Raw genomic sequence first — 14,773 nt, 5'->3', positions numbered from 1 at the left:
ACCTTTCTCCATACGCTTGACAAACTTGTTGAAGTTTCGAGCCATTAAAATCAGATTCTCTTCAATCTTAGTGACTCGACCATCATCCTTAGACTCAGCTGTGAAGGCAATGCTCTTCTGGTTAGTAGATTGTCGGTCGGTTTTCTCAAGATCATGCACCTTCAGAATGCCTGAGAGTTGATCAAACTTCATCTCATCTGTGTCAACAGCAAGTGTGAGAACAGCTTTATAAGCTTCAAACCGTGGTGGTAAGTACCTTAGCAGCTTCTTCACCAAATCCTTTTCTTCATACTTCTTGCCAAGAACAGACGCTTCACTTGCCAATTCACTGATCTTGCATATGAATCCATCAATCGGCTCATCATCACTCATTCTCAGGTTCTCAAACTTGGAGGCTAGGTGATCAAGGCGTGTCCTTCTCACACTGGTATTTCCTTCAAAGTGATTTATGAGCGTATCCCACGCTTGCTTGGCAGATTCACATCCTTGTATGATCTTGAACTGCTTAACATCTACTGGCGAGAATATGATAGTTAGAGCTTTAGAGTTGAACTTAGACGCTTTCTTCTCACCATCAGTCCACTGGTCTTTAGGCTTTTGACCAACAGACTTACCTTCCAAGACAACGGTACGAGCACTCCAACCATCTTCTACAGACATCCAAGCATCTTCATCAACTCCTCTGATGATGTGTTGCATCCTCACTTTCCAGTGACCAAAGTTGGTACTGTCCAGCATGATAGGCTTATGAATGTGTAAGAGTTCCTTCATGGTGTCCATGAAATCTGCAGGATCTCAACATGTTAATTAGTTGTACTTGATACCACAGAGGTTTCCCGTTCTGATACCAAATGAAAGTTCAGAGACACACAAGTATGAACCGTACACAAGTCTTTCAAGAACACTTTCTTGTATATTAGAAATCTTTTAAACAATCCTCCTAGATCTATTTAATCCGGTTTATGCTCAGTGACACACGACTAGCGACGGACCAATTTCTAATCTCTAAATTACAGAAACCCAAGCTGAAAACCTTTCACTCGATTTCTGTAGCCGACAAGAACAAACCTCTTGCTCTAGCTTTTACTCTCTTAACTCTTAACCTTTAACACTTCTAGGTTCCCTCGTTAAGTACACGTGAAAGACAATATTCTACTTCCTAAAATATCGCCAACAGAAGATCTTCTTTGCTTCGCGCCAAAGCAATATCTTCTACTTCCATAAGTTTGTGACACGTCATCACGCCGTAACAAACTTAACGTACTATGTTACACACTCATCACCATGTGTAACACACTCTTGGCTCAGAACGAACAAGCTCACAATTCTTGAGCTTACAATGAGTTGGTTTCGAATATCACATATGAGTGAAAGTTTTTCAAAGTTTGAAATTTGGACTGAAATTTTGAGTGTTTAGGAAAAGGATCCTTCCTCAAAAATGTCTAACATATATAGATCATCATTGCTGATCAAGAAGTAAGTTTCTTATTTTGATTAATTCTATAGTTATAATGACTCAAACTCTATTACTGAATCTTATAATGATTAAAAAAATTGTGCAATAACGAGTTTTCACTAACTTAGTTGAACAGTCCAAGTTAAAGGACACTAGAAAAGTAGTACATTAAATGGAAGGATCCGAAATTTCTTTTTTAAATGCTTAGAGCATGGAACAAACGTGCGACATATGCAAAAAGTACTGAAATTTGTGCAGGACTGGTCGATGTCTGGACCATATTCATGCCTATAAACAAAATATGGCGCATTGATCACCTCATCATCCAGATATTTGAAGGTGACTTTGTATGTGTCCATATACGGTGTACGGTGCAATAATAATGTTCACTCCAACTGGTCTCCCATTTCCCTTAAGTTTTTGGACTTAACAGCCGTGTGATTCACAGAAAACTGATGAAAAGTTTGACTAGATTTGTTGTCCTCGGCATACGTTGAATATCCCATACGCAATAGCTGATAATTTGTGGGATAGAACATTTACTTCCAAGAGTTTGAAGGCACCCTCAAGATCTCCGCAGTGCGTTGTTAGATTGAGACCCTCATGAAACACGGTTTCTGTAAAGGAAATTTATGTAATGTAGCTTCACATTGATTACCAGTCCAACGTTACAACTCTTCAAGACCGTGGTTTCATGCACCAGACCTTATGATCACTTCCAAGCCTTCAAGAATGAACCAACGTTTCGAAAAGATTCCTCCCTACAATTTTAATAATTTTGCAAATGAATTCGTCGGGAAGAGTTGGTAAGACAACATAAGTCTTTTGTTTTTACTTGAATTTTTTTCTATGAGATAGGAGGAAATCAGAGAATGTTATAACCTTAAATAGTGAATACCAAGTTAAAGGGGTGTTGGGTAGCTGGGGTAAATATTTTATTATGACAACTATATTTGCCACACACCAAGAGTTAATGAAGCAGTTAGAGTAGTTGTGGGCTTTGGTCTTCTGGACTTCTAAAAGTTGGGCTTTCAGAAGCGGACCACGTCACATTCTTCAGCAGAAGCTCGTGTTAAAACTGGGCCGTCTCGTCACTTAAGCCCACACGGGTGTGCTAAGTCATCATGAGCTTATAACGGCCATCGTCGTCATGATCCCGATCATTATCTGCAAAACAGAGTAGTGAGAGACGATAGCTTCAACGGAGATAATCGAGAGAGAGAGAGAGAGAGAGAGAGAGAGAGAGAGAGAGAGAGAGAGCTTTACCGGTAGCTACTTCAACAGGAGACGACGGCGAAGTGTCTCCGAGGTTGATCTAGCCGAGGATCTGATTATCTGTGGTATATTTCGGAGGTAACAGCACGAGACTCTTTCGGAGTATCGAGATCTCTCGAGATCTTGTTGTATAAACGTTACCGAAGCTCTGTATTGATTCTGGTGAAGCTTGAGGGTACCGATCCCTCCCTGGACAGTAGGAAACGAAGTTCGGGTGAACAATCTAGTTTGCATTTTGATATCTTGCGTAGTTGATCATCTGCATACACATACGAACGAATTAGATTGAGATTTGAACCTGAAATTGAACCAAGGTTAAGCAGAAATAGCTAACAAGTGGTATCAGAGCTGTGGTTTGCTTGCTTGGTATCTGTTGGTTTCACGTAGATCTACTGATTGGGATCTTGTGGAGAGTTGTATCGAGAAGGGATCGAGATGGAGCCAACACGAGGCCGTTTCGAAATGGAAAAGTTTGATGGAAAAGGAGACTTTGGTATGTGGAAATACAAACTCCTTGGTCAGCTGGAGATCCAAGGATTAGCTTCAGTTCTTGAGGAAGGTGCTACTTTGGACAAGTCCTCAGAGAAGGCAGAAGAAGGAACAGATCCGGTTCTTGATACTGCGAAAGTAGCAAAAGATACAAGAGTCAAGAATCTATTGGGAACATGTCTTAGTGACATTATTCTACGGAAAGTGATGCATGAACCTACAGCTTATCAGATGTGGAAAGCTCTTGAGCGTGATTATCAGATTAAGACTTTGCCTAACATGATCTATTTGAAGCAATAGTTTGCAAGTTTCAAGATGGATGAGTCTAAGAGTATCGAAGAAAACATGGATGGTTTCCTAAAGCTAATTGGTGATCTAGCAAGTCCCAACATTAATGTAAGCGATGAAGATCAAGCAATTCAGTTGCTTACCAGTCTACCACCACCGTATGAGGAACTAGTTCATACTTTGAAGTATGGCACTGGGAAAGATACTTTCACTGTGAGAGAGGTTGTCTAATCGGCTTACTCCAAGGAAATTGAGTTGAAGCAGAGAGGTCTGCTAGGGAAAGGTGGAAAGTCAAATGAAGGACTCTATGTTGAGTCAAGGGGAAGATCTAATAAGAGGAATGAATGAGGAAACAACAACAACCGTTCGGGAAGAGGCAGATCAAAGTCTAGGGATCAACGGTCTAAGTCCAGGCCAAGAGCAAACAGAGATGGCAAAACTGCTTGTTTTATCTGCAAGAAAGAAGGTCACTGGAAACGTGAGTGTCCTCAAAGGCAAAACATGATGCAAGACTCTAGTGATTCAGCGAATACGGTTTCAGAACGTAAACAACCACTAGTCCTAATAGTAAGCCCACTAGATTCTAAACAAGAGTGGGTTCTCGATTCCAGGTGCTCGTTTCACATCACACCTCAGAGAGATGTCTTGTTTGATTACAAAGACATTGACGATGGAAAGGTTCTCATGGCAAACAATACCTAGAGTGATGTGAAAGGAATTGGGAAAATAAAAGTCTTAAACTCAGATGGAGTAGAGGTCATATAATATACTAAAAATGAATATTTGCTACTGTCAAGTTAACAGTGGTAATTGTAGTAATTTTAGATTCAATCCAGATGACCAATTTACTCTTTACTCTTTTGAGTTCAATGTTAAGCTGAGAACAAGTGAGTTTTAAATATTAATGGTGACACGAGTAACAAGAACACTTAGATATAGAATTCGATTTAATGAAAGCCAGCTTAGGGTTATTCATCGGGTGTCAGAGCTTAAACCAAACGACTATTCAAATGCGATGATATGCAGTCTAGAACTCGGATCGCTCGGCTAGGACAGTCCACTATCGTGGAACTGGCCCCTTCGCTGATTGGTCTCGATTCCTAAGCTATCGCTTGGAACAAGATCCGATCGCGAGCCTTAGAGGATAGGTTCGATTAGTTCACTTAATACCCTAATATCTACTCTCGCTGATTAGGGATATGAAGCTCATTCAATATATGTTAATTCATCTCCTAAGCGGATAGCTAGGTGATTAAACTTAAGATCGAACATTAAGTGATCAATTCAATGCAAGCAATAAGATCAATATGAATGAAGAACAGTTAAGATCACTTATTTGCGTTTAGTTCAATGCGATAGACACCCTAAAACCCTAAGCAAGCTAGCTGACTACTCAATCATAATGCAGGATGACACAGACATGATGGCTGAATAATATTGCATATAAAATAGAGTAGGAAGAACAAGGGTTTAGGATGATCTTCTCGTGAAAGTGAGAGATGGAGCCTTCTCCCTTACAAGTTGCTAAATCGGCAAGGTAGTTCTAGGTTTCTTGCCAAAAATTAGTGTCCCTTTTAGAAGTGATAGGATAGGCTTTTTATATGGAGGCGCTGATGGAGAAGTGAGGAGAGATAGAATTTAGGGCAAACTCCCGAAATTGGAAGTTTCTTTAATGATCGGGAACAGTCAGCCGCTTGTTCTCTTCGGGAGTCTGATCGGCTGTTCCGCATCGGGTATCCCAAAATAGCATCTTTCTTCATGGATCTCTCTTCTTTGATCTTTCAGCTGTTCCAAACCTGGAATGATATCAAATAAGCACAGAATTAGGACTGAGATTTAGCTCAAAGCACACATATAATGGTGTTAGAAACATCGTATATCAATTCCCCTAGACTTAGATCCTTGTTAGTCCTCGAACAAGGTCAAGCCTCAAGATTAGGGAGAAAGGTTTGAAGGAGTGGCAACTCGCTTGTCCTCAATAACCATACTCTTACCACACATCTCTGAACCATACAAGTTGTAGACTTAGACCGCACACCCTTACCAGAACACCCACGATCGCTGTTCGAGAATCAGCTCCATACTCTCTATCTCATACCTGAAAAGGTCACACTATCGAGACAAAACTCTTTAAATATCAATTAAGAACAGCGTGAGCTTCTCATTACAGACACTATTCAGGGTAGACGGGTTAATAAGGAACAAGCTGTTTTATGGTGGAGCAGAGAGTGTTTAGGGGCTACCTTATTTGAGTGTATGCAGGGTATCGCGCAAAATAGCAAGAGAGGACGGATCTATTGATGTCCACAACCCTTACTCATTTCTGCTTCACGGATGTGGTTGTTCTCCACTTCGGGTCAATCATATGACTGTTCTCCAGCTCTTGACTTTTTTTCTTATTCCTCAAAAATCAGTACCAACTCCTTGCTCAACCCTTCCCAGTGGCGTGTATCTTCCGAAGTTACCTTCCCCATCTCCATCATAAAATAAATAAAAGCATACTGTATATATATATATATATTTGGCTGACAAAATGAATGGGGTTTCGAGGGAAAGGTATCGGGGTGAATGTTTTGCGGCCACTGGTGGTCTATCCTTTTGTTTCTCACGGGTCGCCATTGTTCCTCTGGTTAGATCATGCACCCTTGACTGTTCTTCTTATTGGGGCTTGATCTTGCCAACTGTTCTCATTATGCTCGCTCTCTCTTCTCTGAATGTAAGGCATTAACGAGTAAGGGGCTGCGTCAATCATGTCCTCTCCGACCTTTTTGCACATATCTGCACATATGACATTGAAGAAACAGCCCTGAGCGTTGATCTCGTTTCCCTGATCTAGTGCCCATAACAAGAAGAATTTCAGTCAAGATTAGGTTCAAGTTAGGTGGAGTTGAGTCTACCCAGTGTAACCTGATCGGATGAGAGCTTCTGGATAATTAAATGAGATAAGTCAGAGGGTGTTCCAGGTCCAAGTGTGGGTCTTTCATCACTGCTAAGGTCACTGCATTAGAATGTTAGAGCACGAGGTGGTTAAAAGAATATATCACAAGGTCCTAATTCCCACAAGAGTTTTAGCTGACTCGATCCTAAACTGGCTCAATAAAACAAACATGGAAATAAAAACATAGAGAAAAGTATCAGCACACAAGTGCTTCCCCCAAACTCTTAGTTCACACCATCCCTGGTGTGAAACCAAATCGAGGTCGGCCAAAGAACAACACAAATCATAAACATAAGAAAATAAAGAGTTCAGGTGGATAGAACAATGGAATAGAAAGATCCTTGCGGACTTAGTCGGATTCTCCGCTCTCGGCCGGATCAAATGAACGCCTGTTGCGCGAGCGATGGACCGCTTCAGTTGAGGTTGCTGTTCCTATTGGCTCCTTGCCGGGACGGTGTGTTCGTGGGGTTTGCGCTTCCGGTGATCTTCTCTGGTTGCATTTGGCGATGCAGCCACCGGTGATGAGGGGTAGGATCCGTCGCATGAGACTGTTGTTCTTGCACTGCGAGTTAACCATCCAGCGGCGGTAAGCCTGATCATCCGTCACATCTGCCAGCTCCCCGAGGTCATAAGATGGGTCAGCGTCCGGGGTGATGTCCTCGACATCGTCCATGTCCGCGTCAGGCGCAGCGGCGTGAGGATCAGTGCATAGGAGCACGGGTGATGGAAGGAACCGTATGTTGTCGAACTCACTGAGCTTGGTGATGTCGTGGTTTGGCAACTTGGTGAACAGCTGGGTACCCTCCTTGTCAAAGAAACTGGAGGTCTCTTCATCACGCATGATGTGGCATGCCATAAGGGAGTTGATGTCAAGGTACTGAACCTCTTTGTTGACGCTGTACTTGCTGAGATCAATGCCGAAATGCTTGAAGAGCGGTGTGAGCAAGCAACCACTTCTGTCCTTCTTGTTCGAACCGTGCATAAGACACTGCCGCCTCTCGCAGATCATGGTCATGAAGTTGAAACCGGGGTTCGTCTTGACCATTTGAATTGGAATGCCGGACCCAGAAGCTCGGATTTCATCCTCAATACCAGTCTACAGGGTTTGCAGCTCCCCGTTGGTGACCTTTGAGGTCAGATCCTTAGCGAACAAGAGGTTTGAGATGATCTTTGCAATGACCCGAAGCACCGGGTTCCTGATCTTCGACTGGTAAGCCATTCCGGGTGTGAAGTTCCCATTCACAATGCAATCCCAAAAGGCGTTAGAAGGAGAGAACTTTTTCGCCACCGCTACTCCTTTCGGTTCATTGACTATCTCATAGATCTCGCTGCGCTTGTTGAGAGATAAGGAGCAGTACTCTCCATCGGCCATGAAAGAGAGTGAGCAGTTGGCGTAGGAGGGTGCATTGGAATCCTCGTACGTGATCGTGGCGGTGGCGAGCACTTGGCGAGCAAGGTCTGGGTAGAGCTCATGTGCTGAATAGCATAGAGGAACTATCCCTATGGTGTGTAGCGTCTCGGACACATCCTCGTCGATCCCAAGATCAGCCAGAGTCTCCGTGTGGCAGAAACGAGTGGGTAACATGTCAACCCAGAGGAGGGCGTTGTAACGCGCTGCTGTTTCCTTATCCCATCCCTCGCAGTTGAAGTCCAAGAGCAATGGGCTGCTGAGATCAATCGGTTCACCCTCTTGTTCACGGGGCCATAGGTAGGTCGCAGAGGTTTGTTGTTGTGCCTGCGGGGGTATCGTACTGCTTGTGAAGGTCTCTCTCGTTCTCTTAGTTGATTGTCTAGTTCGTGCCATCTGCAAGGCAAACAAAATAAAGCTTTAGATCTATTATGTCGCATAGAAGAAATGGAATTGAATAATTTCCATCTCTCCTTATGCAAACCGCAAATGCCTTGAAACGACAATCAACATATCGAAAACTCAACCCAATAACTCCATTCAACTATTCACAAATCGAATTCGAACAGTCCTATCAATCGCAAATCGCAAATGTGAAATGAATCATGAGTTCATCATCTAAATCGACCCTAACTGCAGAAGGAAAAATCGAAATCAAGTAGTTCTCAACAAGAATCGATCTTTCAAGCGGTTAGAATGATGAACTTTGCAAACCGAGTTTTGCGATTTGGATGGGGATTGTCGAGCCTCTTACCTGATGAAAATGGTGAAATGGACTGCAAAAACAGAGAGAACTCGAAAATCCAAGCGAATGAGAAGCAAAAATCACTTAAAATGGATTAAGATCTAAGTTTTGGTGGTTGCTTCAAAATCGCAAGGGTTGGGGAACAGTGTACGGCGGAGTGAAAGGGGAAAGTGGAAGGGTGGAGCCTTAAATAGGCAAAACCCTAACTACCCTCAGCCAATTTATTTATTTAATTTTTTTTTTTTGGGTCCAGAACACTTACCTGGAACAGGCTAGAGGTTGCTCCACCAGGAGAACAGGCCTTCGGTTGTTTCGTAGAAGCGTTCGGTTTTAACCTGCAATCTAATTTAAAAGAAACACAATAGATCATAGAAAACAATATATACACTCACCAGTGGGTTGCCTCCCACCAAGCGCTTAGTTAAAGTCATTAGCTTGACTTGGTTCAGCTGATCAGGCTGATGTGGGATCGCTTAGGGGAATCTCTTCACCCTCTGCGATTGTGGAGTCAGCAAGGTAATGCTTGATGCGCTGACTATTGACGACGAACTCGTCTCCCTTTCTGTCCAACAAGACAACAGCTCCGTAAGGTCGGACTTCCTTAACGGTGAATGGTTCGGACCATCTAGATTTCAGTTTACCTAGGAACAGCCTAAGTCTGGAGTTGAAAAGCAGGACCTTGTCGTTTGGTTCAAAACTTCTAGCAATGATCCGTTTGTCATGGTAGGCCTTGGTCTTCTCCTTATAAATTTTAAAACTCTCATAGACAAGGTGTCGTATCTCTTCAAGCTCGTGGACTTGGATCATGCGCCTCTCAGTTGCTGGCTTGATGTCGAAATTGAGCAACTTAACCGCCCATGCAGCCTTGTATTCGAGCTCCACTGGGAGATGGCAGGCCTTACCGTAGACCAGGTGATAAGGGGTTGTTCCCAGCGGCATTTTGTAGGCTGTTCTGCAGGCCCAGAGAGCATCGTCCAGTTTAAGGGACCAGTCTTTGCGCGAGGTATTGACAGTTTTCTGGAGAATGTTCTTGACCTCCCTGTTGGAAACTTCATCCTGACCACTCGTCTGGGGATGATAAGCAGTAGCTACCTTGTGTTTCACCCCATTTTTCTTTAGCAGACCCTGAAATGCCTTGTTGATGAAGTGTGTTCCGCCATAGCTAATGACCACTCTAGGTACTCCAAATCTCTGAAAGATGATGGAGCTGAACATCTTAGTCACCACTTTTGCATCATTGGTGGGACTTGCTATTGCTTCTACCCACTTGGAGACATAGTCAACGGCCACCAAGATGTATTCGTTCTTGAAAGAGGGAGGGAATGGTCCCATGAAGTCAACTCCTCAACAGTCAAACACCTCAACCTCTAAAATATAATTTTGAGGCATTTCATTCCTCTTGCTGATGTTCCCAAGTCGCTGACATGCATCGCATCGGGCTATAAAGGCGTGAGCATCCCTGAACATAGTCGGCCACCAGAAGTCTGCTTGGAGAATTTTGGAAACTGTTTTGAATGTAGCGAAGTGCCCTGCATAAGAGGAACCATGGCAGTGATGTAGAATTCCTGGAATGTCTGCCTCTGGAACACACCTTCTGAATATGCCATCCCTGCAATGTTTGTACAAGTACGGTTCATCCCAAACATACTGTCTAGCCTCTCTTAAAAATTTCCTCTTCTCGTTTCCAGTGAATTTCGGTGGTTCCTTTTCAGCAGCTAGGAAATTCGCAATCTCAGCAAACCAGGGGAGGTGAGAATACTGCTTCTGGATCGCTGCTAGTGGTTGTTCCGATACGCGAGAACAATCGGATATTATGCTCAAGGGTTGTTGCGGTACGCGAGAACAATCAGATATGATACTTCTGGGTTGTTCCGCGAAGCGCAGACCAATTGCGTTGACGTGTTCCACTGTGTGTTCTGAATCAAGAGCTGTATCATCCTCAATCTTCATTCTGGACAAGTGGTCTGCAACCCCATTCTCGACCCTTTTTTTGTCTTTAATCTCCAGATCAAACTCTTGGAGAAGAAGGATCCACCTCAACAACCTTGGTTTTGCATCCTTCTTTGTAAGCAAATACTTAAGAGCAGCATGGTCTGTGTGCACAATCACCTTCGAGCCCACCAGGTAGGATCTGAACTTCTCGAATGCGAAAACAATAGCCAGAAGTTCCTTCTCAGTAGTAGCGTATCTGCATTGAGCTTCGTCCATGGTTTTGCTTGCGTAATAGATCACATGAAGCTTCTTATCTTTGCGCTGCCCAAGGACTGCTCCAACTGCAAAATCGCTTGCATCGGTCATGATTTCAAAGGGAAGATCCCAATCTGGCGGTTGCACAACAGGCGCGCTCACTAGAGCTCCCTTGATCGTGTGGAACGCAGCTAAGCATTCGCTGTCAAAATTAAACTTGATCTTCTTGCAGAGCAGTCTGGTGAGTGGTCTCGCGATCTTTGAGAAATCCTGGATGAACCTCCTGTAGAATCCTTCGCGAAGCTCCGGATTGCTTTCACAGTTGTTGGGGGCTGCAAGCTCATCTTCACCTCGATCTTTGCCTTATCAACCTCAATGCCTTTCTCGGAGATCTTATGTCCTAGAACAATCTCATTTCTGACCATGAAGTGGTACTTCTCCCAATTGAGCACCAAATGCTTATCCTCACACCTTTTTAGTACCCTGCACAAGTTTGACAAACATACATTAAAAGAGCTTCCATAGACGCTGAAATCGTCCATGAAAACCTCCATAATGTCTTCAATCAGGTCAGTAAAGATCGACATCATGCAACGCTGAAATGTTGCTGGCGCATTGCACAGGCCGAATGGCATTCTCCTGTACGCGTACGTTCCGTATGGGCATGTGAACGTTGTCTTCTCCTGATCGTCTGGGTGGATGGAAATCTGAAAGAAACCTGAATAACCATCTAAAAAGCAGTAATATGGGTGGTTAGCCAATCTTTCAAGCATTTGATCAATGAAAGGAAGCGGAAAGTGATCCTTTCTAGTGGCCGCATTTAATTTCCTGAAATCAATGCACATACGATGCCTTGTCACTGTTCTAGTAGGGATCAATTCATTTTTCTCATTTGTGATAACAGTGATTCCACCTTTCTTAGGTACTACATGAACAAGGCTAACCCATTTACTATCAGAGATGACATAGATTACACTTGCTTCTAGAAGTTTCATTATCTCTTTCTTAACAACATCTTTTAGATTCGGGTTTAACCTCCTCTGATGTTCAACAGAAGTCATTGATTCGTCTTCTAGGTGTATTCTATGCATGCATAAGTCAGGTGAGATGCCAGGTATGCCAGCTAGTGAATATCCTATTGCCTTACGATACTTCCGAAGTTCACACAAGAGCAATGCAGTTTCTACATTATTGAGTTCATTGTTCACAATGACAGTGTAGGTGGAATTCAGACCTAAGAAAGCGTACCTGAGCCCCTAAGGAAGGGGTTTTAGCTCAACCTTAGGAGCCCTTAGCTCGCTCCAGGGGTCATCAGGCAGGTTCGGCGGAACAGGTGAGTTCCATAAAGAGGTTGCTCCAGTTGGAGTGTTCTCGTCTTTGTTGCTCTCTTCCCCAGACTTAGACTCGCCACCATTCTTCCCATACTCCTTTCGGAGTCCAACATCTTAGCATACCCATCTGCGTCAATGTTCTCGACACTCTGCTCAACCTCAGCTCTTACAAGTGCGAGCTCGAGGGGATCTTCCTTAAGAATCTCCTCAATCATCCCTTCGCTAGGTTGTAACGGATCAATCCCTTCATCCACTTCGAATGTCTGTCCATCCAGCATCGGCTTCTTCAGCAGCTCATCTATCTCGAACTGCATGACTATGTCTCCCAGATGGAGATCAATCTTCCCTTGTCGCACGTCAATGATTGCTCCAACAGTGCAAAGAAACGGTCTTCCTAAGATAAGAGGATCTTTGGATTCTTCTTCCAGTTCAAGAACTACGAAGTCTGCTGGGACAGAAGTGTTCCCGACTCGTACTTGAAGATCCTCTAGAATGCCAACAGGAGACTTAACTGATCTATCCGCGAATACCAAGGACATCCTTGTTGGTTTGAAATGCGAGTATCCCAGACGTCGTGCTACAGAGTAGGGCATGAGGTTTACGCTGGATCCCAGATCAACCAAGGAACATGAGAAAACTGTCTTCCCAATGTGGATAGAGAGAACGAACTTGCCAGGGTCTCCGCGCTTCTTAATCTGCCTGTTCTGAAGGACTGCACTGCACTCCTTAGAGACTGTCATGAATTCGTTCTCCTCTGATATTTTTCCTGAGATCAATCCTTTCATAAAGCTGTGCACAGAGGGCATCATCTGGATCGCATCCATCAAGGGAAGTCGGACGGTTAGGTCTTCCACCATCTTCCTACACTTCATCTCTTCTCGGTCCTTGCGAGTAACCTTTGCTGGAATAGGGTAAGGGACTTTAGGGGTAAATTTGCGAGCAGGAACAGGCTCTGGAATAGGGAAAACGACCTCAGCTGGTCGTTCTGGTTCTGGTTGATTGATCCTCTCTGTTGGTTCCTTTTCAGCAGCTACTGGGGTCTCAGTGGGTTGTTCCAACTCTTTCTGCTTCCCTTTCTCAGCCGCAGTAAACTTTTTCTTAACCTGCTCCGACAATTGCTTTCCACTCCTTAACTCAACCGCGTTGCACTCCTGAGCAAAAGACTCGAGAGAAATGGATCATGGAAGCAAACACGCAGTCCAACTCGTTCGTTCGGAACTTTTGAGGTGCAGAACTGCACAGACGCGTCAGATTTTTAGCTTTCCACTCCTTAACTCAACCGCGTTGCACTCCTGAGCAAAAGACGCGTCAGATTGATGAAGACCTTCCCATGGTTTGATTGAGCCCATCTTTGGACACAAGGTAGAGCTTTGAGTTGGCTTTCCCATGCCACCGGTCTGATGTCAATCATCATCTTGTAGCATAAGTTATGCATGTTTTATTGAAGGTTGGACAGAGCACACAGTCCAGCTCGGCGGATGGCCGAGCTGGACCGAAAACGTGGATGGCCGAGCTGGAACGATCGTGCTGTCTTTGTCCCGTCCTTCCAGCTCCCCCCTTCGGGATTAGAACGAACCTGCTCTTGTTTCATCTCGATCGTAGTTACCGTTGGAACTTTACGATTTAAAAACCGGAAGAACTCGTTTTCTCGACTAACATTCGGATTGATCGTATAAAACGACAACGATTAGCTGAACACCTCGAATTGCCTACGCTATACGAGGAATTTGAATGTTCTTTGGAATCAATGTCTTTTTGAAAGCGCTCTTTTTATAAAATCGTAAAAACGCCTAAGTCGAAAAACGGCCCGAGATGACCCAGAATGCGGCTAAGAGCCCACTTATGATTTTATACCAAATCAAGCCCAATCGTTATGACGTTTTATCTATTGTTTTGCAGGAGAGGATAAATTTCAAGTTCGGAGGATAAATGTGAAGTTTCCAAAGATAAACACGAAGATCAAAGGAAAATGGAATATTTCCGCGAAGCGATAAACTCGACCAAGGGCAGAAAGGGAAAGAGCAGACCGCCTCTAGGAGGAGTATATAAGGACGTCGAGGTTGAAGAGGCAAGGAGACAATTCTTTTTACTCTTAGAACTCTCTGCACTTAGAAACTTTTAGGCATTATTCTCGACATGTTCTGTTTCTATGACTGGCACTCGATTACTAGACGAACTCGCCCAGGCAGTTTGATCTCTTGTTCTACTCTTTCAATCGAACTACGTTCGGCTTGATCCTCGAAAGGGGTACGTAGGCAGCCTTTCATAAGGTTCAGTCCAAAATCAATCGAAACCTTTTTCGTATCTTTTTTTGTCTTCTGTTATCGAGCTGCGACTCAACTAGGTTTAAGGTTTTAGGTTGCTAGAACTAAGTAATTCGCTGACAGCTCTTGCGGCCGAAGCTTTTATAATCTCTTGTAATGATCGCAACGCTCTTACGCGGATTCGAAATAAGATCTACCTTTTTCTATGAGTTTTTTTTGTTATCTTTTCGTATTTTCCGCATTTGTTTGGTTACTTGTCGTTGGCTCTCGCCGAGAATCCGGGACCTCAGGGAAAGTTAGGGTTTCTTGTCTTTCCTCCGATTACGGAAATCGACGGTGAGAATTTCGGTTTCCACATATATATATTCTAACTTCTTAAATGTTTTTAGGCC

General features: G+C 43.7%; 1 protein-coding gene and 1 pseudogene across 1 annotated transcript in view; both read right to left on the bottom strand.

Annotated features, from left to right (window-relative positions):
• The window catches only part of LOC106314834, a 2,759-nt gene extending 1,988 nt beyond the window's left edge, over positions 1–771 (bottom strand). The window contains exon 1 of the mRNA XM_013752648.1: positions 3–771. Coding sequence (XP_013608102.1) covers positions 3–771 — 769 coding nt within the window. The remainder of the gene's footprint in view (positions 1–2) is intronic.
• A 6,771-nt stretch (positions 772–7,542) lies between these two features.
• LOC106314833 lies at positions 7,543–13,466 on the bottom strand (annotated as a pseudogene).
• Between the last annotated feature and the right edge of the window lie 1,307 nt (positions 13,467–14,773).

The sequence above is a fragment of the Brassica oleracea genome, chromosome C9, assembly GCF_000695525.1.
Source record: "Brassica oleracea var. oleracea cultivar TO1000 chromosome C9, BOL, whole genome shotgun sequence".
In the NCBI taxonomy this organism is placed as follows: domain Eukaryota; kingdom Viridiplantae; phylum Streptophyta; class Magnoliopsida; order Brassicales; family Brassicaceae; genus Brassica; species Brassica oleracea.
The sequence above is the reverse complement of the archived record's forward strand: the minus strand, read 5'-3'. Positions and strand labels throughout refer to the sequence as shown.